Source organism: Branchiostoma floridae, chromosome 2 (assembly GCF_000003815.2).
Source record: "Branchiostoma floridae strain S238N-H82 chromosome 2, Bfl_VNyyK, whole genome shotgun sequence".
NCBI classification, from domain to species: Eukaryota; Metazoa; Chordata; class Leptocardii; order Amphioxiformes; family Branchiostomatidae; genus Branchiostoma; species Branchiostoma floridae.
Genome location: NC_049980.1, coordinates 32,722,747 through 32,748,628, shown reverse-complemented (window position 1 = coordinate 32,748,628; position 25,882 = coordinate 32,722,747). Strand labels below are relative to the sequence as shown.

At 43.6% G+C, this 25,882-nt stretch overlaps 2 protein-coding genes across 13 annotated transcripts in view; one reads left to right on the top strand and one right to left on the bottom strand.

The window, feature by feature from the left end:
- Positions 1 to 22,144, bottom strand: part of LOC118409294 (zinc finger protein basonuclin-2-like) — a 144,377-nt gene extending 122,233 nt beyond the window's left edge. For 3 of the 8 annotated variants that reach the window (XM_035810209.1, XM_035810204.1, XM_035810205.1), the window contains exon 1: positions 22,001 to 22,144. In XM_035810209.1, coding sequence (XP_035666102.1) covers positions 22,001 to 22,009 — 9 coding nt within the window. In that variant the 5' untranslated portion in view covers positions 22,010 to 22,144. Of the gene's footprint in view, positions 1 to 3,132; positions 4,104 to 22,000 lie in introns of those variants that run through there. The other 5 variants (XM_035810207.1, XM_035810208.1, XM_035810210.1 and 2 more) reach the window with 3 other exon arrangements.
- LOC118409293 (centlein-like) overlaps positions 22,138 to 25,882 on the top strand; it is a 105,509-nt gene continuing 101,764 nt past the window's right edge. For 4 of the 5 annotated variants that reach the window (XM_035810200.1, XM_035810199.1, XM_035810197.1 and 1 more), the window contains exons 1-2: positions 22,138 to 22,301; positions 22,524 to 22,662. In XM_035810200.1, the coding sequence (XP_035666093.1) occupies positions 22,650 to 22,662 (13 nt within the window). In that variant the 5' untranslated portion in view covers positions 22,138 to 22,301; positions 22,524 to 22,649. Of the gene's footprint in view, positions 22,375 to 22,523; positions 22,663 to 25,882 lie in introns of all 5 variants that reach the window. The other variant, XM_035810201.1, reaches the window with a different exon arrangement.

Sequence of the window (25,882 nt, the reverse complement as noted above, 5' to 3'; positions counted from 1 at the left end):
TTTTATTGGTTCTCCGACTTGGTCTTCTTGGGCAGTTTTGACTGTATAATTTTAACAAGATTTCTGGCTAAATGGTTTTCTTGGGCAGTTTTGACTGTATAACAGTTAGATTGTGGACAAGTCATACATGTACATGTGACCTGCATTCTTGAAGTTGTATGTGGCTAGCCGTGAGATGTCCTTTTGGAACAGCTGTCAGGGGGATAATGAAGTAAATGAGTTGAAGGAAGATAGAACTGACTTCATCTTCTACTTCTAATCAGTGATCAGTACCTCAGGACAAACCGACACTCCCAGTACCGTCAGGGCTCGAAATACTTTTTCCTGCATACTTGCACTGGTGCAGGTAACATGGAAACTTACCTGCACCAGACAAATCTTACCTGCACCACTCTGAATTTATGAAGTTTGGATCATACTAAAATTGTTGAGAAACCGTGATTGCTATTGTTTTTTTTAATACAAATGTACTCAAAGGGTGGTAACACTAACAGTCAATGTAGCTAATAACCATCCACATACACCTACATCATAGGACATTTATGTATAAAATCCAGTACATGGACCAGGTTAAGTGCAGGTAGACACCAGAAATACCTGCACAGCTCCAATTTTACCTGCACTAACCTGCATATGCAGGTGGTATTTCGAGCCTCCCAGTAGCTGATAAAGACAGGCAGCTGAAGCTGAGGTAAAGTAGCCAGAGCAAAGCTGTCCCATATGCAGACAATGATATATCACCGTCTGTTGCAAGAACAAGCTTCTGTGCAAGGGTGACATGGAAATACTCAGCAACAGTCACTCCATTATGTCTTTTCTTTGGCTTAAGCAACCTCTCCCTGTGAAAATATACCCTGCGACTGAAATAGCAAGGAAAGTTGCTGCACTGTGTGTCACTAGGCAGTACAAGGGTCTGATCGAACATACGTGGCACCGGTTGAGAAACGGACAGACGCTCTCACAGCACAGTGATGACACGAATGGCTGCGTTTTAACGGGCATCTGGAAAGGAACAGGCCTTAGCCCGGGGACAGAGGAGGCCGGAGCAGACAGATCTATCCCAGGGTTGAGGGAAAGGCGTCGGTACACGCGGGCACCCACCACACAGCCTTAATCAATACCCAAACTTGTGCGAACACATCAGGGACCGGGCCGTAGATGACTGGAGCTGCCCTTGGGGGTGCGTAGTGCCAATCCATATTTCAAGGTTTATTGGAAAATGGAACTCACAAAGACCCGGGCCGGACCAAATATGGTACCGAAAAGTCTCCGGCCAGGACCAGATTACAGTGACTTATCTAAAATGCTAGACATGTCCCCGGAGAGTGGCCGTCTCCTGTATGTAGAGTAAACCCAGCGCTGGAATTGGCTGCCGCCACAAGTGGGAACATACCTGGCCGTGCAGGTGGCGGGCTGACGGCCTTAACTTGCTGACCATGTCCAATTGGAAAGAGATTACAAGCTCTTCATGGGAAAATACATGGCTATGATTACCAGAATTGCGCGGCAGACTGACCGAGGCATGCACGGCGTTGCCGTTACCGACTGGAGGGGGAGATAGCGCTTATCTGGCCATCTCGGGGCCAAGTAATGATGCTCCGGGCTCTCAATGTGGCCGTTTGTGGACAGTGGTGCTATTTTGCACTAATGGACCCTCTCCTTGTACCGTCCTGCTATTTACACATCCGTAGCGGACACGGTTAAGTAGATGCCCATGGTAATCAGGACTGAATATGTAGGTATGTACATCATCTATGATCAGTTACAAATTGAGTGTGTGTACGGCACTGCTTTGAAACTAAACAACAAACAAACAAATAAAACAATACCATTTTTTATGTCTAATATAGTAATATAGCATTCAGCCAAACCAAAAATTGGATACAAACTATGCCGTGTGTGTCCTAAACTAAAAAAATAAACAAACAAAAACGGTATGACTTTCCGTGCATCTTTCTACTGTCCTATCCAAAACCATTAACACTTACACTCAGTTTTTATGGAATATGATAATAAAAAAAAAACTGTTCAATGCTTCATTCAACCTAATCATCAGTTACAACTGTAAGTGTGCTGATATGCAGTGCTCTGGAACTAAAAAAAACTGTACAGCTCTTCATGTGTAATGCTTTGCTTCGATCCAACTGTTACAAACTATATACATCTATGTTGATATGGCGGAGCGCTGAATTCAAAAGAAAAAACACCAAAACAAAAACAGTACAGCTGTTCATACATTTTGTATCTAAACCTTTGGTTCGATCCAAAACTGTCATCAGTAACTGTTACAAACTATATTCATGTATCAGTGGATATGGCAGTGCGCCGAATTAAAAAAACAAAGCAACAAAAAACGACCCTGCACAATTCTTCATACATGTCTGTCTGTCTACACGGTTCCATTATAACGATATTAACGTAGTTCCATTTCTCCCCCAAATTTGCAGTCTACCATGTAAAATGGATGTGGCCTTTGATGTTTGATGAGCCCGCGATTTCCACCCTGACCAACGCAAGGTCAAAAGAACACTCGACCGCCTGCTCAGCCAACAAGGAGCACAAATTGTTCAGTAAAATAAAGAGATAGCATCCAGTGGTCAGTTAGAGAGTGTGCGGTGGCCGGCCACTCCGAGCGACCCAAATAGCACGGGGCTGTAGCCAAGCCGCGCTATCACATCAGCGTAATGAGGCCTTGATTGCTGTGGTCATTATACGGATTCCTATTAAGCGCCAAAATCAGAGCAGTTGATACTAGCACAAAGAAAACCCATATAACTCGACTAAACCGCTTTGTACACACTTTAGGAGGAATTTGCACCACGTTATCGCGCGTTAAAAAGACGGACAAACGAGAGAACGATGGGCTCCTCACAATGAAATCTCTGCCATAACTATTTACACTAATTATGTGGGAAGCCAAATTCCCCGCCTACCACGAAATAAATCTTGTACCTGTAAAAGCCGTTAATCTACGGCGGGAAAACACAGACGCTACGCTGATTCCTACTCTAGATAACAACGCCGTCACACGACAATGCTAGTATTGCTGACATCATGTAATAGTGACAGACACATTGACACACACAACAAGCATTCCTTCATCCCTCATAGAAGCACAATTATCTTCATTACCTTGGTCGCTGGGAACTTTCCAAAAGTGCCAAAAGTGCCCGGCTCGGCGAGGAGGGACATCTTTCCTCCACACGGGGCGGCTGTAGCATGTGCCACTCAACGGTCCGGAGATCATGTAAACTTTGTGATACCTTAGACAGGGGCTTTTATATTGGGGGAATATTTTGAATATTTCATGCGCATCAAAATGTGCCGATTGTTCTCCGACGTCCTACGGAGACATAGGAGCTGGCTGGGAATAGTTAATGCGCCCCGGGTCTCTGTGATTGAGCTGCATAATGTAACCTTAGGGGAAGGGCTATTCACTTGTGGTGTGGAGACCACATCAAACGGATCACATTGCTAATTTCAATAGCAAACCACAGTCTCTCATCCACAGTTCTAATATTCCGGTTGGCCTAAGCCATCACCTGACACACCCCACGGAGACTTTGGCAATGCTGATGTCTTGTGGGGGATTTGCCACCTCAGTGCTTTGTGGAGGCTTCTGCTATGCTGGGTGGACAGTACGGAATGCCGGGTAACTAACTCAACTCTCCCTCCCTTCTCTTGGTTAGCGATGCGATTCTAATTTGTCATCTTTCCGCGGCTACCGCTCTCTTGCTGTCGGCCATTCCGCGGCGGCAGTAGTTGATATTGGCTAAATTGTAACGATACATATGGGAAATGTTGCCGGTGGTCATACGGACGGGCAGAAATATGCGGGGCCTTATCTCCCTGGCTATCCACCTGCCACGGCTCCGAGGTCCGGGGGTCAGCACATTACCATCCCCTGGCCAGCCCCGGCCTGATTGTGGGTCGCACCATGAATAACAAACCGCCACTCAACACGACGATAAAGCTGTCCGTCGAACCCTCCGCGAAAAGTTTCCACATCTTCCCAGAGCAACAGGTTCTTACAGACGTCTCAAGAGAAGAAATCAATGCAGACTATATATTCACGGATCTCTTGTATCTTGCTGTCAAAATACTGTCAGCAACAGATAGTTTTTCTTAGTCCTTATGACAGAAAGAGGAGCATCTGTTCTACTAGCTGACAGACTGCTTCACTAAGACAAAATTTGACTATAATATCTCAAAATTCGACTACAATTTCTCACCGTTTCTATAGAGATACTACAAGAAGCATTCAATTCCGCCCAAATCCAGTGCTAGTTCATATAGTCGGCAACAAATAGCTACTTCGTCTGAGAGTAGGAGGAGCAAATCTGATCTAACAGGTGATAGATAGATAACTCCTTGACAGTAACAAAATGCGACACTATCTAAGTCTTGTTTCATCACTGCAACAGATTTCTAGAGATACTGCATGAAGGAATCAGTCTGGTCTAGGGGCACATCCCTTAGAGATGGTTTCTTGCATCTTGCCCTCAAAATACCAGATAGTTCATTCCTCTTGAGGTAGAAGCATCTGTCCTAACAGGTGACAATCCAACACTTGACTGTTACAAAATGGCACTACTGTTTTTCCATGCAACAGGTTTCTGGAGATATCACAAAAAGAAATCAATCCAGTCTGCTGCATCCCAGACAGGTTGCAACACTAGCTACAATTTCATCGCTGAAAATATTTCTCTGTCAACGTCAAATGTTCGTCACTTCATGACTGTCGAATGAGACAAGGAGGAATCATTCTAGCCTACATCCCTACCAAAATACCGTCAGTTTCTTCGTCTTCTGACAGAAGAACTATCAAATCTCTTTAAGGGAAGACAGGTGACATATGACTTGATTATAACAACATGTGACAACATGTCTACTGTTTCTCCAGACATTACAAGAAGGAATGATTGATCTAGCCTACATCATGTACCTGCCCAAGATCTGGTGTGCTGTATCTTGCCATCGAAATATCATTGATCAGCAACAACAAATAGTGTCTTCACCTTCCGACAGATGTAGCAACAAGGTGACATGCCACTTGACTGTAGCAAAATGTGACACCAATTGCTACTGTTTCATCACATAGGAGACCTTCCTCCAGACCTGCCAATGTCACATGTAGACCCTGAATATTTGGTATTGTTGGCTTCTGGCGCACCATGAGACTAAAGGTAGTCAACAGGCCTTCAGCTAAATTCGAAAGCTGTATGAGTATACTTAGAGCTGTACTGAGAGCACTTTGTCTGAATGTCCATTTGGCCGGCTACTGACCAGAAGCTGCCCAGTGTCCACAGAACCCCTGCCAACCACCTGCCAATCAAGCCCATCTCAGAGGCACCTTTCTTCCCTAATGTCTTCCAGTGGACCCGCTAATTGCCTCTAGTCACACTGTGGAAGTCCCCATTAATTCTGACCAAGTGTTTACAAACAAGGGATCAAGGTGATTGGTGTTTATATGAAGGGGACCTCAGGATTTCCTTCTCAGCTAACACTAGACATGTCCCCTATCAGACCTACTGAAAGATGGAGACATTTCACACTTTTAGCTCTCCGGAGAATATACAGTATTCACTCCTTGGGACTCTTTGGGCCATATGAATAGCATTGCTTGGTTTTCATGTGTGGTTGTTGTTAGCTTTTATGTGTGGTTGTTGTTAGTTTTTATGTGTGGTTGTTGTTAGTTTTTATGTGTGGTTGTTGTTAGTTTTTAAAAATCATACTGAAAGTGATAAAAAGTCAACAACTGGCACACACAGAGTGGAAGAGTCCATTTTTTTTAATTTGAAAAGAAAAAAATGTACGTAGGTAAATATACTTTGATGCCCTATGCCACAACCTCAAAAGTTACAAAGGAAACAGATGGAGGGACTGAAAACTTCAATCTGATGCTGTAAGGTCCATGGCAAACATGATGTCAAACACTCTTGTGTGATCTTTGTGCTTGGGAACTAGAATTTGCTTCTTTTATTTTCATAGTGCTATGATCTGCTTTACGGGTTGGCAAGTTGGGGCAATATGCTGATATTTGGGTATGACAATTTTAGGTACTCCTTAATGAAACATGCTTTGTAATACTAACAAACAGCATAGCAGTGAACAATTTTGTACCGAAATAAAAAAGTTGCATCGCAAGTTTTGAAATTCAGTAAATTCATTTATTTTCGTCGGGATCTAAGTTCTAATTTTGTGATAGGAGTGGAAAGGAAGTTTCTGCTGTGTTTTAAGTTTGCATTTTGTTAAAACAATACCATAATACAAAAGCACAATCATATTCGTTCTGCAGGAGTAAAAATCACAGAAATAAAACCATTGCAAACATTTAAAGATTTGCAGTTAAAATTTCGAATAACACGTCAACAAATTGTCTATCTCGACACGTCCTAATCGCGACCAACGTATGAAATAGCCAGGCGTCATTCTCAACATCCTGGCTTTTCAGAAAAAATTCAGAACGAATGCTGCTTCTCTTTCTAAACGAGTGCATCGCGCGCAACATCGTTACTCGCGACGGACGGACGGAAAAATTCTCCTTGGCTGAAGGACCCGCATTTCAGTCCGACCGCATACGGGAGTGACATTAAGTTGCCATGTCATGACCTTTCATGCATTGGCATTTCCATTCCCCACGGACGGCTGATCTGGTCAGCTCCGTAAGCCCGGCTGGTCAGGTGCACCCACGGAAAAACAAGTGGCCACTAATGATCTCCGGCCAGCCCAAGCTTTCGTTAGCTTCGGCAAAGGGACTATTGATGGCGCGGGAGTTTTCTCCCCCCTCGCGTACTGATCAAGGGCAGGGCTACCTTGTTTGTCCACTCCCCTTCGTAATTGCATTCGGGCCACGGAATGAATCGAAGGCCAAGGGGAATAATCCATAATGCATTATCCTCTTTCCTAAGATGCGACGAAATGGGTCCACACATTATTATTATCTTTGGGTGCACACGCCGCGCTGTGGTTTAATCTTATTAGGCACGATCTGCCTGGCCGGCCACCCGAGTGCACATCTAACCCGGCCGGAGTAAGTCCACCGTGGCCCGGCAGTCGCCTCGGACTGGACACGGCGTGTCCGCCACATTACTGCCCAACGAAACTGTCTCGGCGGCAAACGAAGGCACGCCGTAATGGCAGCTTGGACTAAACCCACAATGTCTGTGCCCAAATCACATACGAGCACACGGCAGGATGCTTAAGTCCCTAAATTGTGTTCATGTCCATTATTTTGGAACGTGGCGAGTTGTTCGTATAACCCAATATTCCCTACCTCTTCGGTCAGTCGAAATTTTCAACACGAAGAAAAAAGACTTTTGAGAGATAGGGAGCAAGCTGTCAGTACCTGACAACTTCATATCAATCACAACGATGTTCACTTTGTAGGGTTTCAAAAAACAATGAAAGTAAATCAGCAATTATCAAACGGTGCCCAAGCATGTGATGCCGCCCTCTCTGACCGCCAGGCACTACAGGAAGTGGACATAAGAGCACCACGAAAAGATTTCCAAACAAGATACCTCCGATCTCAGCATATCGATCCCTTCTCCAGACAAAAACTCCAGGGGAGGACGCTTGCCCGCCTGCCTGCTAAAGAGGGCTCCTAATCCACTTTTTTAAAAAAAAGTCAGCAGTCAGTCTGCCGCGTACCTACAATAAAGTAGCGAGGCATTAACAAGTGATAATTCCATCATGAAGAAATGATCATCCAATCAGGGCTGCCGGCTTCATAAAACTTCGATGGCCGGTAATGAGGGGCAGTTTCTGTTGCGCCGCGCTCCCCGCGGAGCCACCAGTGACAGATGATTTCACTTTCATTTGCCTGAACATTTCATGCATGGACAGGTAGCCCAGCTTCCCCAAGAATTAACATTCAGGGCACCCCTATCAATAATGCATGGCGACGGGCATCAGACATGGTCACCTTCGCTAAGCAATTAAACCGGGGAATAGCCACCCCCAAACTTGACCCAAGGAGTGGCCTGCCACAACTTCTCATCATCGACAAATCACCCTCCACATTCTAATGGGCCAGAGGTTCGCCCTTCTCGCAAACTTTTCTTTCCAGAGTGTGGACCGAGCAGGGTATTTGACCCCTGCATGTAACTGTCCTGCACTAGCGGCTCAAAAACGCCTCACGGATTTACTGAGCTCTGCTAAGAATCGCCGAAGCACCAAGGAAGACAAGAGGCGCCCTGTCTGCAGGAAGTGAACACGAAGACAATGTTGTCAAAATGACCACTGGCCCGGAGTTTTTCCTTTGCGTGTCTTTGTGTTTCAATGTCCCTGCCTGCTTGGTGTATGGCCCTGACTACCATATATTATAGATAAAGATTAGATTCTGATAATCCGGAGGTCTGGGGTTCAAGCCCCAGCCCAGTGTTCTAGTTACGCGTTGTCCTTTAGAAGGGACATTTTAAAACCTTTGGGTACCATGCACGGAGGAGTCTCAGGGGTTAAACCACCACACATAAAAAAACCTGTATCATGAAGAGCAGGGGGACTGGCAATAGAAAAGGTCATATGCTTCCCTTTTTTTTGAAGACTTATTTTTTTGGCATTTCATTCAGTTGGACTGCTTTGCCCAATATATCCCACCTGGAAGCGTGTGGCTGAAAATGACTGACCATAAAGAAATGGTCCACTGACATTAAGTGGACGCAGGCAGCATGAGCGCAACTTGAACGGAATGACCGAGACGCAAATTACCCAAAGTTCGCTACCCCCGTCCCATAAAGTCGGAATACATCACGGCCGAGATGGCTATATCATGCCATAACGCTACATGGACATTTTGATATAGTGTCCTATTCTCTCTGCGCACAAGTTAACCCCTAGACAGTCTGCCTCAATTTCCGCTTGCCCCGCAATATTCCTATGACCACACATCTGACACGACCCTGGCGCTCATTTACACAAGCAATAGATGATGAAGGCCCCCAAACATCATAAAGCCATCATTACACCGGGGCACCTCCTGTGATGAAGCTGCTGCACGGGGACACATTTGGCCAGCCAATGTCAGAGATGTGTCAAGTACCCATTAATCTTAAAATGCCCCTTGGAGCGGACATCATATTTCATCCAGCCCCGCGCTCCACATGCATTATGCCCCGACACAGCAGGCCCATCCCTACGGATGGGGAGACAAAGGCGTCCGGTTTCAGAATATGCCTGGACAGAGTCCCCCCGCACGGCTCACATAATGACCTCCTCCGGCAGCCTGCTCACTACAGGACTGCCACTAATGATTCTGGACGTTTTAGTATTTTTTTGGCTGCCAGTAATTGAGCGTTGTGGCATGTAGGGTCCCGGCACAAGTGCACGGACTGTGTGTGTGTGACAGGTGCAAGATCAGTCAGGCATTTAACTTGCACAGACAATCCCCTCCCTGCAACCTGCTAGCTTTGTTAGCTTGCCACTGAAAATTGTTTCTGGGAATGGGCAAGGTTGGAGCCGAGGCCCGCGAGGTCAAAAGGGTAGACAAAGCATATTAAAAGTTTCCACTTTATTAAAGCAGATGCCAAAGCACACATGGTACAAGCTTGTTTGAAACAGGCATAAATATTGGATTTGCATGATTCTTCCTTGGCAACATCAACCATATATGTACTAGTCTTTGTACGTTTGTAGAATGTTGACTCTAAAAGTTGTTTCCATTACCAATACAGATCATACAAATCAAACATAATAGGTAGCTTGTAGAGAGGACAACTGTGATTTGTAGTAATTATATAACTGTTACTGCTTCGATGATGGAGAGACCTGCTGACCACACTTCTGCTTAGTATAATGCACCTTTTTCAATTCCAATCCATGTCTTACTGTTGTACATATCAGACAAACTAACTGTTTGTATTGGGGACTTTGTAGTAATGGCACTGCTTTTATCGTTTGACCAGGCTTTAGCATATACTTGTCTAACCATTACCACATTTTCAAATGCCATGATGACACAAATTGACGTGTTTTACAAGAATGGGAGAACAAGATTGTTTGCACCAAAGACACCTGTGCTTCGCACAGTAACTAATTGTACTGTTTCAATGGGAAAAACCTATTCACCATACTTCAGTTTACATGTTTTTTTACTCCCAGTCCATGTCCTACTATTTTACAAATGAGACAAACTAGTAGCTCGTTTGTACGAACTGAAACTGAAAGGACTTTGTAGTAATTGAATAAATGCAAACTACATGTATTAACCACGCTTCTGCTTCTGCCTATCTGACCGTTATTGCCCTGACATGTTCAAATGTCGATTGAGGCCCGATGATGACACAAATTGACTTATTTTACATGATGGTGAGGTCAGCGTGTCAGGCCCGATACAGGATCACAGCCCGGAGGTTTAGGGCTGGAGCCACCTGGGGCGTGCTCTATCACCTACGGCAGAATTTCACAGGTAAGCCGGGGCAGGAGGTCCGCGCAGCAAGCAAGTCTTACACAGGCCGACAGACTTTCAACCTGTCCTGTGTTTACACACGGTGGGAGATGAAATCCTTGTGACTGAACAACACAACCCAGGGCTTCAAATACCACCTGCATATGCAGGTTAGTGCAGGTAAAACTGGAGCTGTGCGGGTATTTTTGGTGTCTACCTGCACCTAACCTGCACTGGTCCATGTACTGGGTTTTATATATACATTTTTGTAAATGTCAGATGATGTAGGTGTATGTGAATTGTTATTACAGGGATCGAAATTCTAGGAATTGCACAGGCATTTTTCCAAGATTGCTAGTACTCCACAACAGTATGCTGGGTATGCAAGTCCCCCCCTAAATCTGTTCCCGATGTATCTCTGGTATGCAATGGTGGAAGATTTAGGTCACCATTGTGCTGTACCGGGGATAGTACATTTCTGCTGGCTGTAGGTTTATGTTACAGGTGGGCTAGTATATTGTGCCAGGGATAGTGCGACAGGGAAGTTACAGTCTATTTCTGATTTGAGCTGTATTGTTGTACCCTCAATCGTCGTCATGGCAATAATACATTTTTATTGTCAGTCTTGTTGTAAATGACGTGACATTTTTCACCTCATTCAACCAACGTAGTTACACAATATGGTTAGTTTATCTCACACAGTAGTCAGAATGCAGTCAAAACTACCCTAGAAGACCACCCTGGGGACCGATAAAATCTTTGTGGACAGGGAGTCACTATACTATAGACAGGATTCATAATGCCTGTGTCAGTGGAAAAATCATCAAAGAGACCAGCAAAAAGTGGTCACATTGGCCAGGTGGTCTTTGTGTAAAGGTGGTCACTTGTACAAGTTTGACTGTAAATTAATGGCCAGATGGTCCATGCGTAGAGGTGGTCAATTGTACAGGTTTGACTGTATTCTAAAAATTTGAATTTGTATCTCTCTTGTAGTCCTTGTGTAGAGGTGGTCACTAGTACAGGTTTGACTGTATTCTAAAAATTTGAATTGTCTCTCTCTCTCTCTCTCTCTCTTGTAGTCCTTGTGTACAGGTGGTCACTAGTACAGGTTTGACTGTATTCTAAAAATTTGAATTTGTCTCTCTCTCTCTCTCTCTCTTGTAGTCCTTGTGTACAGGTGGTCACTAGTACAGGTTTGACTGTATTCTAAAAATTTGAATTTGTCTCTCTCTCTCTCTCTCTCTCTTGTAGTCCTTGTGTACAGGTGGTCACTTGTACAGGTTTGACTGTATTCTAAAAATTTGAATTTGTCTCTCTCTCTCTCTCTTGTAGTCCTTGTGTACAGGTAGTCACTTGTACAGGTTTGACTGTATTCTAAAAATTTGAATTGTCTCTCTCTCTCTCTCTCTCTTGTAGTCCTTGTGTACAGGTGGTCACTAGTACAGGTTTGACTGTATTCTAAAAATTTGAATTTGTCTCTCTCTCTCTCTCTTGTCGTCCTTGTGTAGAGGTGGTCAATTGTACAGGTTTGACTGTATTCTAAAATTTGAATTGTCTCTCTCTCTCTCTCTCTCTCTCTTGTAGTCCTTGTGTACAGGTGGTCACTAGTACAGGTTTGACTGTATTCTAAAAATTTGAATTTGTCTCTCTCTCTCTCTCTCTCTCTTGTAGTCCTTGTGTACAGGTGGTCACTTGTACAGGTTTGACTGTATTCTAAAAATTTGAATTTGTCTCTCTCTCTCTCTCTTGTCGTCCTTGTGTACAGGTAGTCACTTGTACAGGTTTGACTGTATTCTAAAAATTTGAATTGTCTCTCTCTCTCTCTCTCTCTCTTGTAGTCCTTGTGTACAGGTGGTCACTAGTACAGGTTTGACTGTATTCTAAAAATTTGAATTTGTCTCTCTCTCTCTCTCTCTTGTCGTCCTTGTGTAGAGGTGGTCAATTATACAGGTTTGACTGTATTCTAAAATTTGAATTGTCTCTCTCTCTCTCTCTCTCTCTTGTAGTCCTTGTGTACAGGTGGTCACTTGTACAGGTTTGACTGTATTCTAAAAATTTGAATTTGTCTCTCTCTCTCTCTCTTGTCGTCCTTGTGTACAGGTGGTCACTTGTACAGGTTTGACTGTATTCTAAAAATTTGAATTGTCTCTCTCTCTCTCTCTCTCTCTTGTAGTCCTTGTGTACAGGTGGTCACTAGTACAGGTTTGACTGTATTCTAAAAATTTGAATTTGTCTCTCTCTCTCTCTCTCTTGTCGTCCTTGTGTAGAGGTGGTCAATTGTACAGGTTTGACTGTATTCTAAAAATTTGAATTGTCTCTCTCTCCAGGATGTCCATCACCAGCCATGATGACGTCATGAACAGCATCTTACTTAGGTGATTCTAAAATTACAACCAGACAAGCAGGAAGACAAACCACAGCCTGCATGACATCGTCCACACAGACCGCCCTTCACGAGCAGATAGCATAATCCGGGATCCACCAAATTGGTCCTGGCAGATAGAAGCTCATACTTGAAAAGTTGGGGCCACCTCCCCCACATATCATCCCGCACATAAAAGTCATGCTAATGGCCCCCGTACATCCGACCCTACACTCAGCGCTGCACCCAAGCAAACAGGTTCCGAATGGATGGGGCAAGTGCGGCAACTTGTCTGAGATAAACTATTTTAGGTCACCCAGGGCTGCTCCTGATTGTAGATTGTTTAAATTTCTGCACCAATAACTGTCATAATGTCAAGGGGCATTAATGGCATCTTGTATCATCCGAGAGGTCTAATACAGCACTTTGCATGGCTGGCATATGAGTGATGGCTTCCTTGTAATGCATGACAGTGGCTGGGCAGCGGTGATGGTAATAATATCCAAGCCATTCTGGCTGCTACACAAATCCTCTGCTTAACACTTCCCAACTCTGCATTGACCCCGCAGTAGTGTGATTAAATGGTGAGTGACTCGCCGCGCTACGCCAATGTCACCATCAAAACCGACTAAACCATGGAGAATCAACAGCCACACTCTCTCTCTCTCTCTCCAAGCAGAGGTTAGGCTCTGGCAGGGCTAGCCATGATACCTGATCTCAATACAGTAATATCTATATTTTATCAGGGTCCTGGGTTGGACAAAAATACACTTGTCCTATCGTGCAAGTACGTAAAAATTTACTTGCCCAGACCAACTTTTTGCATGCCCGAAATCTAAACGACATTTTTCTATGTATTTTCACTTCCGGCAATCAATGGAATTCTTTTTTTTTTTTAAATATCATTGACTCTATTTTACTGTGTTGACCAATGCCTGATGCCTTGACTGTGACAAGTAACATCAAGTCATAATATCAAGTAAATCTCGCTCATGGTAAAATCTTACTTGCCCGATTAGGCAAGTACCCAGTACAATCGGACTAGTGGACTTGTCCAACCCTCCACAGAAACCTGGGTACCATCCTCCACAGAAACCTGGGTACCATCCTCCACAGAAACCTGGGCACCATCCTCCACAGAAACCTGGGTACCATCCTCCACAGAAACCTGGGTACCATCCTCCACAGAAACCTGGGCACCATCCTCCACAGAAACCTGGGTACCATCCTCCACAGAAACCTGGGTACCATCCTCCACAGAAACCTGGGTACCATCCTCCACAGAAACCTGGGTACCATCCTCCACAGAAACCTGGGTACCATCCTCCACAGAAACCTGGGCACCATCCTCCACAGAAACCTCAATATTTTCCCTTGCTATCCACAATTAGCAAGCAAAAAGATTGAGCCAGTGACATAGGATGTTACCCAGGCTAGAACGATGTTACAGCTCTTTCAAACCCTGGCTGGAGCTACATTGTCTAGATGTTATTTTCATTGTTAGACAGCTTTTTGACAGGCCTAAAATAAACATACTTTAGCTGTACACTTGATTCAAGTGCTTAGGTAAGCGTTGTTTCCTTCAGAATATAATACATTTCTCACATAAAAATAGCAAGGTTCAAAGGATAAGCTTCTCCCATTCTATTGTCCTGTATATATCATATAATACAGGCATTACAAGATAATGTCTAGATGCTTTTTTCATTGTCAGACAGCTTTTTGACATCCCAAAAATAAACATACTTCTGCCGACACTTCATTCAAGTGCTTAGGTAAGCGTCGTTTCCTTCAGAATATAATAGTAATTAATACATTTCTCACATAAGAATAGCAAGGTTCAAAGGATGGGCTTTTGCTATTCTATTGCCCTGCATATATTATATATTACATAAGTTACAAAAATAAACCACCTAGGGCTTGAAATACTTATTTCTGCACTGGCGCAGGTAACATTGAAAATTACCTGCACCAGAAAAATTTTACCTGCACCACTCAGAATTTAGAAAGTTTAGATCATACCAAAATTGTTTAGGAACCATTGGAATCTTTAAAAATAGTTTATAGGTGGTAACAGTCAATGCAGCAAATAATCCATATACACCTACATCATAGGACATTTATGTATGAAAACCCAGTACATGAACCAGTGCAGGTTAGGTGCAGGTGGACACCAGAAATACCTGCACAGCTCCAATTTTACCTGCACTAAACTGCAAATACAGGTGGTATTTCGAGCCCTTTAAACACAAAATACACACAAAAAATGAAAACAATACAATAATCAATCCTATCAATAGGGACCACCTGTCCATAAAGACCAGACTACATGGGTCCCCTGGGTGGTCTTCTTGGGCAGGTTTGACTGTAACCAGGGTACTGTACTTTCCCGATGAGGATGGGGAATGCGACCTGATGCAAGAGAAGAAAAAAAAAAAAAGACTTGGACGCCCCAGGGGCAATTACTGTCATATTGAGGTTACACCAGTTGGCTGGGAAGGGCAGACACCCAGGACCCTGCTGATTCTTCCCCATCAATTGTACACGTCTGCTGTGCATTCTGATCAACATACCAGGGTTGTAGCCAGCACCCGGAATTTTGCAGCTGGGGACAGAAAAAAAATTTGCCCTTTCCTTCCTGTGACTCACAAAAACCGATAAATTATGTAAAGATAAAAAAAACAACTGTCTCCCTTCTGTGATTTTTCACCAAAACAGATGTCGTTGAACAGATTAGTCTACCAGCAAAATTTACACCTCAAAATGCAGGAAATAGTGTTTTTGAGGGTCTAGATTACAAAATTTTCTGGGGGAGCCTTGGGCACATGATAGGATTCAAAATCGAGCAGACAGCAAATGATTTCAGGCTGGCTACAACCTTGCAACATACATCTACTTTATCATGTAAGTCCAGTTTTCTCCTGGACAAGAGAACATGTAAATACTGTCCAGGAAAAGCAGTGGAAGATGAACTACATTCTATTTGTCAATGTTTCCCAGGCTTCTCACACCTTACATGTACCAACCAACAAAAAAGCAATCTTCTTACTCAAGTCGTTCAACTCCTTTATCTATGAAAATGTCGGACAATTCATCTCCCGAGCTGCATATGGAAAAGAAGTCAAACCCATTGATTAGCTTAAGTAGAAGTAGATTTAGAATAGATGTTATTTTCCTTTTAATTTATCTGTAAATCTCATTTTCCTTCTTTTCTATGTATACAATTATGTAAACTATGGCTTTACTTTATTTTGCAATTAGCCTTCTGGTATGAAGTTGCAATAAAGTTATTGTTATCATTATAAAAGAATGTTTAGATTGGACTTGTTATATAATGCTGCTGAGCCAGTTGCCATACACTGTATCCATGACAATTGAAAAAGTTTGACTCATTAATCATTAATATTTTGTCCACTGGAAAGAAATATATGAGGGACCACCAAATAAAGATGGGCACAATGGCAAGGTGTCCTTACGTACATGTAGAGGTGGCCACTTTTGCAATTTTCACTGTATGCTGCAAAACTAACACTAAGACATCACAATGCAATAACTCGTATTTTAAGCCTACTGCATTGGAAGCTGTTGATAAGAATAGTGTACTACACGTGTGATATTCTGTTAACCCGTAAAGGAGAATGCTGTCACTGCCAGTAAAAGATTAGGGGTTAGATATTATGACAATTGACATTATCACAAGATCAGCAGTGTGCAGCAATCTGAATCACTCAGGTTTTAATCACCAACATTTGCTGGGAGAAGGAAGTCATCCAAAGTTTAGCAACCAAAGCTTGTTGGATTAACCTGAAGGGCAAGCACCCTACTGTGCTGTGCCTGTACTGTACTGGTGTCCTCCTCTATGCAAGGACCACCTGGGCATTGATATACAGTCAAACTCAAACCTGTACAAGTGCATCAACCACCTCTACATAAGGGTCACCTGGGCATTAATATACAGCCAAACCTGTAAGGTGACCACCTCTACATAGAACCACCTGGCCATTGATATATACAGTCAAACCTGTACTAGTGACCACCTCTACATAAGGACCACCTGGCCATTGATATACAGTCCAACCTGTACTGGTGACCACCTCTACATAAGGATCACCTGGTCATTGATATACAGGCAAACCTGTACAATTGAACACCTTTACATAAAGACGCCCTGGCCATAGACATACAGTCAAACCTGTACAAGTGACCACCATCGCAATACAGTCAAACATGTACAAGTGAACACCTCTGCATAAGGGCCACTTGACCCCTTTTTGGTGGTGTCTTGTAAAATTTTTCCCATTGACAATCATTGACACCAGCATAAAGATGTTATACAAGAATCCTGTTGACCGTCTCCGGAGACGAAAAGAGCCAAAGATAGTCCATAATGACCACCTGTTCAAGACGAGGCAAGTTCTAAATAGGACTCAATATTTGCAAAAGCATGCATAAGCATCAAATGCACCTCTTCCTATGTGGGGAAAGATGAATTTCATACCAATATCATCACATTCACAGTTTACCTTGATCTCATTGGTGCAAAATGTTATGTGAACAGCCGGGCATTTCAGTGACTAGGAACTGAATTACTAACCATAGATATATCATAACAGGTCTTTTTTTCTAACATTTTTGGCACTCAGGAATCAGAGTTGGACAAGTCCACTAGCTCGATTTTCCCGGGCAAGTGAAAGTGCAGATCAGGCAAGCGCATGTCCTACCCCATTTGTCCGATTGGGCAAGATTTTTTTCATGAGTGAGATTTTGATTTACTTAATTTTCAGTCGGCATCAATCATTGGCTACATCATGGAAAAATACAGGCAGTAATAAAAAATTCCATTACTAGAAGTGATATAAATAATTAGAAAAAAATGTCATTACAAGTGAAAAGTTGGTCCGGGCTAGTATGTATCTTATGTACTTGCCTGATAGGACAAGCAGATTTTAGAAAACTCGTCCAACCCTGCAGGAGTAAAAACTTTGTCCGAAATGGGATCAGTATGCAGCGAGGCACCGGTCACGATGGACACTCAGAAAATCCCATCTGCACTTTCGGACGCACTCACTTTTCTCTGCACTTCACGGGCACTGTCTGACCAATCACCACCCGCTGGTCAGTGCCCAATATGAAGGCGAAGAACCCTCCTTGGCCAGTGGTCACTCAATCCGAGGGGTTTTGAACAAGACTTGAATAGATTGCTCTTTGGGATTCAAGTCCTCTTTAGCCAGGTAAAAAAAAGAAATAAATAAAACAGAAACTCACAGAAACTTGCGGCACAGAGAGTAACCACTTTTGGAGGGTTTCTCTTTCCCAGTACTGGTAGGAAGCCGAAACCTGCACTTGTAAATTGGAACGTACCATTTCCAGCAGGATTCCTGAAGAATATTCTACATGTTGCCCAGCCAAACGACACAAATGGATATCAAGGACAAACATGAAACAAAATTTAGCCCCAAAGTGGACATGCTGTCAGAGCTCGTTTGGGCAAGTTCATTTCAGCCACTTTCCCCCGAAGATGACTAAAAGAGATTTTTGATTGACCCTAATTCTACTTCAGCTGGCCGTGGCAGATGGAAATCATGAGAGGTCCCAGGCTCAGGGCCCGCTCGGAATAGAGGTCACCGGCGAAGGAAATGACATGTAGTTTTGGAAAGAGGATAAGCCACTGCCGAAACACAAGGCTTTGCCATAACAAGACAGTTCAAACAAACCGAATCCTTCATATCTGCGCGACCGGACAGGTGACATGATGTGAAAAAGTCGGCGTGGCGTGGCGTGCGTACCTACCCACCCCCATTATACCGCCTCCCCAGAAAGCTTTCAGGGGAAACGTGACTGTTTTCATTACGCAGCTTTTCCACTGACCATTCCCTTGGTAAATGTCCGAGCGATCAATACCTGCGCATAAGGCATTCCTTGATGGAAAGAAATAAGGACACTCCACCGGTCATGTAGGATCTACCGGTTGATGTGCATCCATCCAATGTGCCTCTTTTCACAAAATGTAGGGCCACTTCTTGATTCAAAATCAATAGACATTGGAAAGTCACCTTGCTATCTTGCTAAGTTATTTAAGACTCGAGCTCCCAGGAGAAACATATCAGGACTCTTGCAGATTGAGTCGAATCAACCTTTATGATGTCCACTTAAATGGATTAAGAAACACGTCACTTTGAAATGGCCATGATTTCTTGTCTAGATATGGGACAAAGTCAGCGAGAGGGCATTTGCAGCAGACATATAGATCCATAATAATATTGTACAGCTAGTGCTATGATTGGTGATGACATTCAATTGGACCCTGGTGGGGAGGTTCACACCTTTGGCCATGTGGTCCTGTAGAACATCAGCATTGAGTCTTGACAAAACATCCTTTAGAAGTTACGTACCAAATCTTGCCAGCTGCAAGACGGATCTACTCGAAGGTCTTGCATCCTCATCAGAGTTCCCAAAGTGCTGAAGCACAGGTGTTATGGTTTTAATGACCCGTCCGACATTGGTCTGAGCAGCGACAGTTCTCCAGAAATATTAGAGGGAGAGAATTCTGCCGCCTGAAAACAAGGACAGGGTCCCCTCCCAAGGTCTGGGAGACATCTGGGATGGATTGTCCACAGGAAGGAGGGGATCCTATATGAAGCTGTCCCAGACACCAAAACAAATACCCAAGATGATGATGTTCCCAGCATGAAGAATGTGGGTCTGTTGTCTCTTTAGGGACCCCATTAAGATCCAGCCTGTCTACCTTCTTGCCCTGTGGGGTTGGCATGAATGAAATTACCTCAGCAAGTTTGTGGAGAATGTCATGTCTCGGAGAGCTATCTCGGAGTGTTTGGACGACGGGATTCCTTGTCTTGAGGGGGACACCGGGCCCAGACGGGAATGTCTCGCATTTTTCGCACATGTGAGTCACATACATGTTCCACTAGGGTCGGGGGAAGAAGTAAGCCACCAGGCCGCGGTCGCCACTTGTATGGCAAAACAATGACCAAACTGTTGATGGAAATGATACAAGGCACTTGTGCGCGGTGTTTATTTGGAACATATTTGCCCAGTGTCTCTCTCCAGCGCCCTTGCTCCATCTCCAGACTGCCAGGCGGGGACACTTCCTGCATTAGTTTGGTGCCACTATCCGATTTCATAGGCAAGTGCCCCGTATGCCTTTGAAGTGTCATACCGCCAGTGAACCCTCTCCACCTGGCCTCTATAAGCCGCCAGGCCAGGGACGGCAGTGTAAATAGACTGGTCCATTTATCACAGCCCTGTGCCCCTGGACCTGCGACTTGAGTCTCGTTTATCAGACCTCGCAGCCACCAAGAAAAAAAAAACGCAGGGTCATACGGTGTCAAACAATGCATATGTATCGGAGATCACCGTTGTGTGTGTGTTCTCTGATTTATAATACACTGGCCGGCATGACCCCATTTGCTCAGAGATTATACTGGTTTTCATTATGGAATTCAAGAACGGTGACCCAAGACCTTTTTTATCTGGTGGTGCCCAGACACTCCAGGGAGCACAGGACATTGCATATTACATGTATCTAAGGGCAGGACTTAATGAACCACTAAAAGGGTATTAAGTTTTCCCACTGGCGGATCCAGAAATTCGCTAAGGGGGGGGCGCGCACCATGACGCGGCCGAAGGCCGCGGCCGCGCAGCGCAAGCTGCGCGGGGGGAGAGCACGAGAGGGGGGTTCCCCCCTCTCGTTGGGGGGGGTATGGGGGGCCTCCCCCAGAAAATTTTTAAGAAATAGAGGCTCTCTGGTGCATTTTAGAGCCATCTCTGAGCAAATTTGAGGAGCAAACTAACACTAACTTTTTGTCATGTCTGTGGCTGTCTAGTTCACGTTAGGGACATTTTTTAACTACTTTTAGCAACTACCACTGAGGAAAAAAGCTAACAACCCTAACGAAGGCTAGTTCCTCCTTGTTAATATTCATAAATGACGCCACGCTACACAAACAATATCGCAAAATTATTTGTACCTGGCTGACGATTTGCCTTTCACCGCGAAGCGGCTCGCACTCCTATGAAATCGCATAGAAATCTCGTGGGATCTGAGTGGCTTGCCGGAGACGATTTTGAAAGTGTCTTACGCATTTGAAATTGCATATATTTCGGACTCTTTTTGCTTCTGCGGTGGCAATTGATGACGATTAATCGGGGGAAAATGACAACAAAAACGTCAGCACGGTCATTGCGGCGACTGATCAGACTGGAGTGGGGAGGGGGTGTCGGCGCACGACGCCGATTTTCCCAAGGCGGGGTCGACCGGTTGCGTCTCTCTGATGACGGACGATAGAAATCCCCAGTTTATAAAAAATAATTAAATTCCGCTGATTTTCTGGAGATCTTACAAAATTTTCACGCTCTTTCTATATCTTTGAGCGCCGATTTTGGCTTACAGCGACCCACCAGTTTCATGGGGAGAAATTGATGCGGCCGCGCCCCGGGCCTTTACCGTAAGTTTACGTGACTCTTTGAAGACCCAATATTAATTGCAAACTGCAAGTTTCTCTAAATAATTACCAGAAAATCTCCTTTCAAATAAGCGAATTAGTTTTATAACGTTGTCAATATTCTTGGCATAACTTCCGAAGACTAGGTTTATCTTGCTAATTTTTTTTTTTGCCAGCTGAAGGGGGAGGCGCGCGCCTGGCGCGCCTCCCCCTGGATCCGCGCATGTTTCCCTGGTTGACGCCGGTGTTTCGGTGGCTGGCCGGTGGGGGTGGCAAGTGGCTAGCGGCGCTTGTTTCATCTCGGCGCGGCGCGTACATGACAGGAGGGGGCACACATGACAGCTGGGTGCCGGACTGCTGATGACACCGCGGAGAGCCAGCGGTCCTACTACCACTACTACCATCCAGATTTCCCGCGCGCAAAAAAAAAAAAAACTCGTCCAACACGCACTACACGAAGTTGACGTACACAACAGACAAAGACAAACATGGCAGTGTAATAAAGTGTCGATAGCATGCACCGTTAGGCCTGTCGTGTGGGAGCGCTCGCCGCCTTATAAGCTACACCACATTTTGTGCGAGCGCGCGTCAGGTCGGAAAAGTGACCGACAACAGTCGCGCACATATCGTCCCCCTCTTAAAGATCGGGGCAGCCAATAGCAACGTGCAACTCCCAACAAAAGGTGAAGACATATAACTACACATTAGCCTTCTCGGATATGCACATATCGTAAGAAATGGAAGGAAATTGTGACAGAAACCGAGAGAGCGAAGAGAATGTCCACCTACCGCCGCCATCTTGTCCCTGTCGCTGGAACACCCGCGAGTGACACCATTTACGACACCTCCCAGCCAGTTTACGGCAGATCTGTCATGTGTACGACAACATATAAAATCTTAATACAAATACACCAAATATTTACTGTGTCTATGATATTATTTTGTTGTGTAGTATTGTATGATTTTTTTGCAATATATGTGATAAACAAGAATCATTTAGTGCCATTTTGGAGACGACTTCGCAGTGCGCATGTCCATAACGTTTCCAGGCATTGCGCCACCATTCAAACCATCAACGACTGTAAACAAGGTAAATGTGTGACGATATTTGTCGTCTCGAGAAAAATACGTGATTTCTGCGAATATGCATCAGACAATATAACGTAAATTGTGTCCTAATCGCATCTAGATTAAGAAGTACTGTCTGGTTTCGCTTTGTTTGGGTCAGTTTTGTTAAATGTCGTCTGCCTTGCCTGGACGCCATGTTGGTTCCTGTGTTTTGATTCCAAGAATATGAATGTTGTATTTTCAGAAAGCCATAATCATCACGATGATCTGAATCAAGAGCAACTTTTGCCTGCTTTTCACGAGATATCCAGTTTAGCAGGACAATTGCTTCGAGAATAGTCAGTGGTGTCGCGAAGAAAAGACTTCGCAGATGGATTTAAAAGGTAAGACCACCATGAGTTTGTTTTCCATGAATTTTCCTGTCTTCCGACCAAATGCATGCATGCAACCTTTCAGAATAGCTGGCAACCAATAAAGTACGGATGGCCACAGTCTTCCTTGTCTGTATTTCAATGCCCAAAACAACTACTTAGCGTGATGTGACAAACCATTATTTACTTTCTGTTGATTCTAAATTGAAATTAGCATGTCAATTGTCATTAGCCATATTGTTGTTTGTCCTATCTATTAATCGTATATTTAGACATGGATAGCTTCTCCTCCCCCCACGTGTTAGATACTGTATTCACTTGACAATGTTTATTTTGATCTCCATCAGTGGTTTACCACCACTGTCCATCCTGCACTGACAAAAGACAATATTTACAACAAACAGTTTACATACACACCAAGGGGTAATAGGAATGTTTTTGCTGTTTGTAGAATAATACAAGTGTAATGATGGGACTGTTGATTGTTTGTACAATTATTATAAACATCAGTAGCAATGTCAATAAGAATGAATTAACAGTGTGTCGAAGTTGAACTTGCAACTTATGCATACTTTGGTATGAAGAGGTTTGGATTCCAACAGGCCAGTCTGTAAATGTAATTGCTTACTCAGCACATAATGATTAGGTTGCTATGCTTATTAAGTTATAGCATCAGTGTTCAAATAAGAAAATAAAAAAAAGTTTGAAGATAAGTCCAGAAACAGAAAGCTGGCAGAAAATAGGATGCATGGTTGTCACATACTAGTAATGATAGTAGAAAATTGCATCCTATTTCCTAGTCTACGGTGCTCCCTACACTGTGGAAAATGGTGCTAAACCGCTCAGTACTGATATATGTATATATAGAAATAAGATAAGATGACAGTATCACTAATTTGATTTTCCAGTTCTTTATCATCTCCAGCAGAAAGTTAAACTTGGAGCATAGCAGTACTAGTAGGTAGTTGGCACCCATGCAATTTTTTTTCAACTTCCATTTTCTGTAGGACTAAGACAGTCTTTGTATCCCTAATGGTCGATAGTCATTTAATCTCACAATGTATTATTGGAGGGACAAGTTGTTTAATCTCCTTAATCTGAGGATATTAGACATTAAGTGACATCTGCTGTTGCCACACAAAAGGTTTCACAGACATGTCCACCTTCTGAACACCTGACAGGACCAGCTGTCCCAAACACTCTGTTGTGCTATTGTCAGCACAATGCAGGGTTGGACAAGTTTCATACAGTAGAAGCCAGTTAATTGCACAACGGATTACTGCACTGCTTACTGCTTAGGGCTGTCCGTCGTTGCCGACGATGACGTCACGTCCGGTTGGCCGCATGTGTTCTTTGGTGGCTGGTAAGTCCGATTCTGGATTTGCACGTCCTGCCGCACTCTTCGCATATGTGGATGCTGGAAGTGGATGTGTTGCTAGTTGGCAGGTGCCGGCGCCGTCTTCTTTCTTCGTACTGCTGGTTGAAGCTGGCGGTGAATCTTGCAGCTCCCGCAGCACACTCCTGTCTCTGTTAATTGCACGGAATCAACAAATCCCAAACCGGTGCGGTCCAGCTAGATAACTTCGCATTATTGCACCAGTCGGATATTTGCACGAAATTCACTGGCAAATAGGCCGTGCCTTTAAGCGACTTCTACTGTAGTCCGTTTGTCCTCGGCATGTAAAAATGCTGATCCAGCAAGTACATGTCATAGCCCACTTGCCTGATTGGGCAAGTAAGATTTTTCCATGAGTGGGATTTGTATAGACATGTTACTTTTCACAGTAGCGGCATCAAGCATTGGTCAACACAGAAAAATAGAGCCGATGATAAAAGAATTGTATTGATGAAAGTGAAAAAAAAACATAGAAAAATATTATTTAGATTTGGGGCAAATAGAAAGTTGGTTCGGGCAAGTAAATTTTTTATGTATTTGCCCGATATGACAAGTGAATTTTAGAAAACTTGTTAAACCCTGCAACGATCATGTTCATACTGTGGTGTGTTGTCCCTGACACCTGGTAATGTCTCTCAGACACGAAGTACCACGACTTCTCAGTAGGTAAAAGTTAACAACTGTGTGTGAAAATTTACTGCAACTTTTCCGTATATGCGGCATTGTTGGAGGGGCAGTTGTTTCAATACAGGATGGTTGGTAAGACCGCTTTTACTATCAACTATGCAAAAGGACATTCTCCCATTTTCCCCAGATGTGGGTAAAATAACTTATATTGTCATGATATCCCCTTTCCACTAGAGTAAGGGACAGTATTAGGGACTCCAGGAAGAATGGATTTTACTTCTTGTCAAATGGAGATCTCAATAAACAAACAAACAAACAAACAACAATTGTTTTAACACTGTACATCATGTTCAGTTTATAAAATCAAGGGTCAGACAGTCCGATGTACATTTAAAAAATCATTAAACTGTAAGATTCAAAAGTCAAGAAAGAATGTACAAACCTGAATACATTAGCTTGCATCTATAAGTTCAGTTAAATTACTTCTGTCTTTGTATATCCCTGAAACTGTAAGTCAAACTGTAAGGCATATTTCTTGAGTGCACATTCACTTCTGAGTAAGTCTCTGGACACAGCACACTGTAATGATATGAATAGAGAAGATTGACAGCTGCTTCTCAGTGAGATTCCCTGTGGATAAAGATGATTCCTCAGCAGAATGACGTTCAGCGCCAAGGCTAGGAAAAGCGGCTCTGACTAAAAACGTCAGATCATTTTTCTTTAAAACTAAAAGGGAGAGATTTTCTTCTTCACTTAAAACACAACAAAACCAGCCATGTGCGATTCCCTGTTGGTAAAGATGATTCCTCGTTAGACTGTCATTCAGCACCAAGGACAGAGGATGGGCTGTGATCGCTTGGTAGCCTGTTTTGCTATATTGTCTCCTGTTGTGTGGATGTTGTGTGCTTGTTTGCTACAGCCTTTGTTGATGAAAAACTTTAATTAGCCTTTTGTACCATAGTTTAGGTACCATGAGTCATATGTTCCGGGGCTTTCACATATAAAATCTTCAGGAAGGGGGATCTGTAACATTTTGACACCAAATCCCATGGTACAAGTCTTGTTCTGTACACTATGTCTTATGTGTTTTTAACCAACAAAAAGCCCTCCATCTGAGCTTCTCAAATCGAAGAGGCCTTCTTATAAATGAATGAATATATTTTAGGATGATGTTCGTTTGTTTTGCATAACCAGTAAACCGCCTTTAGG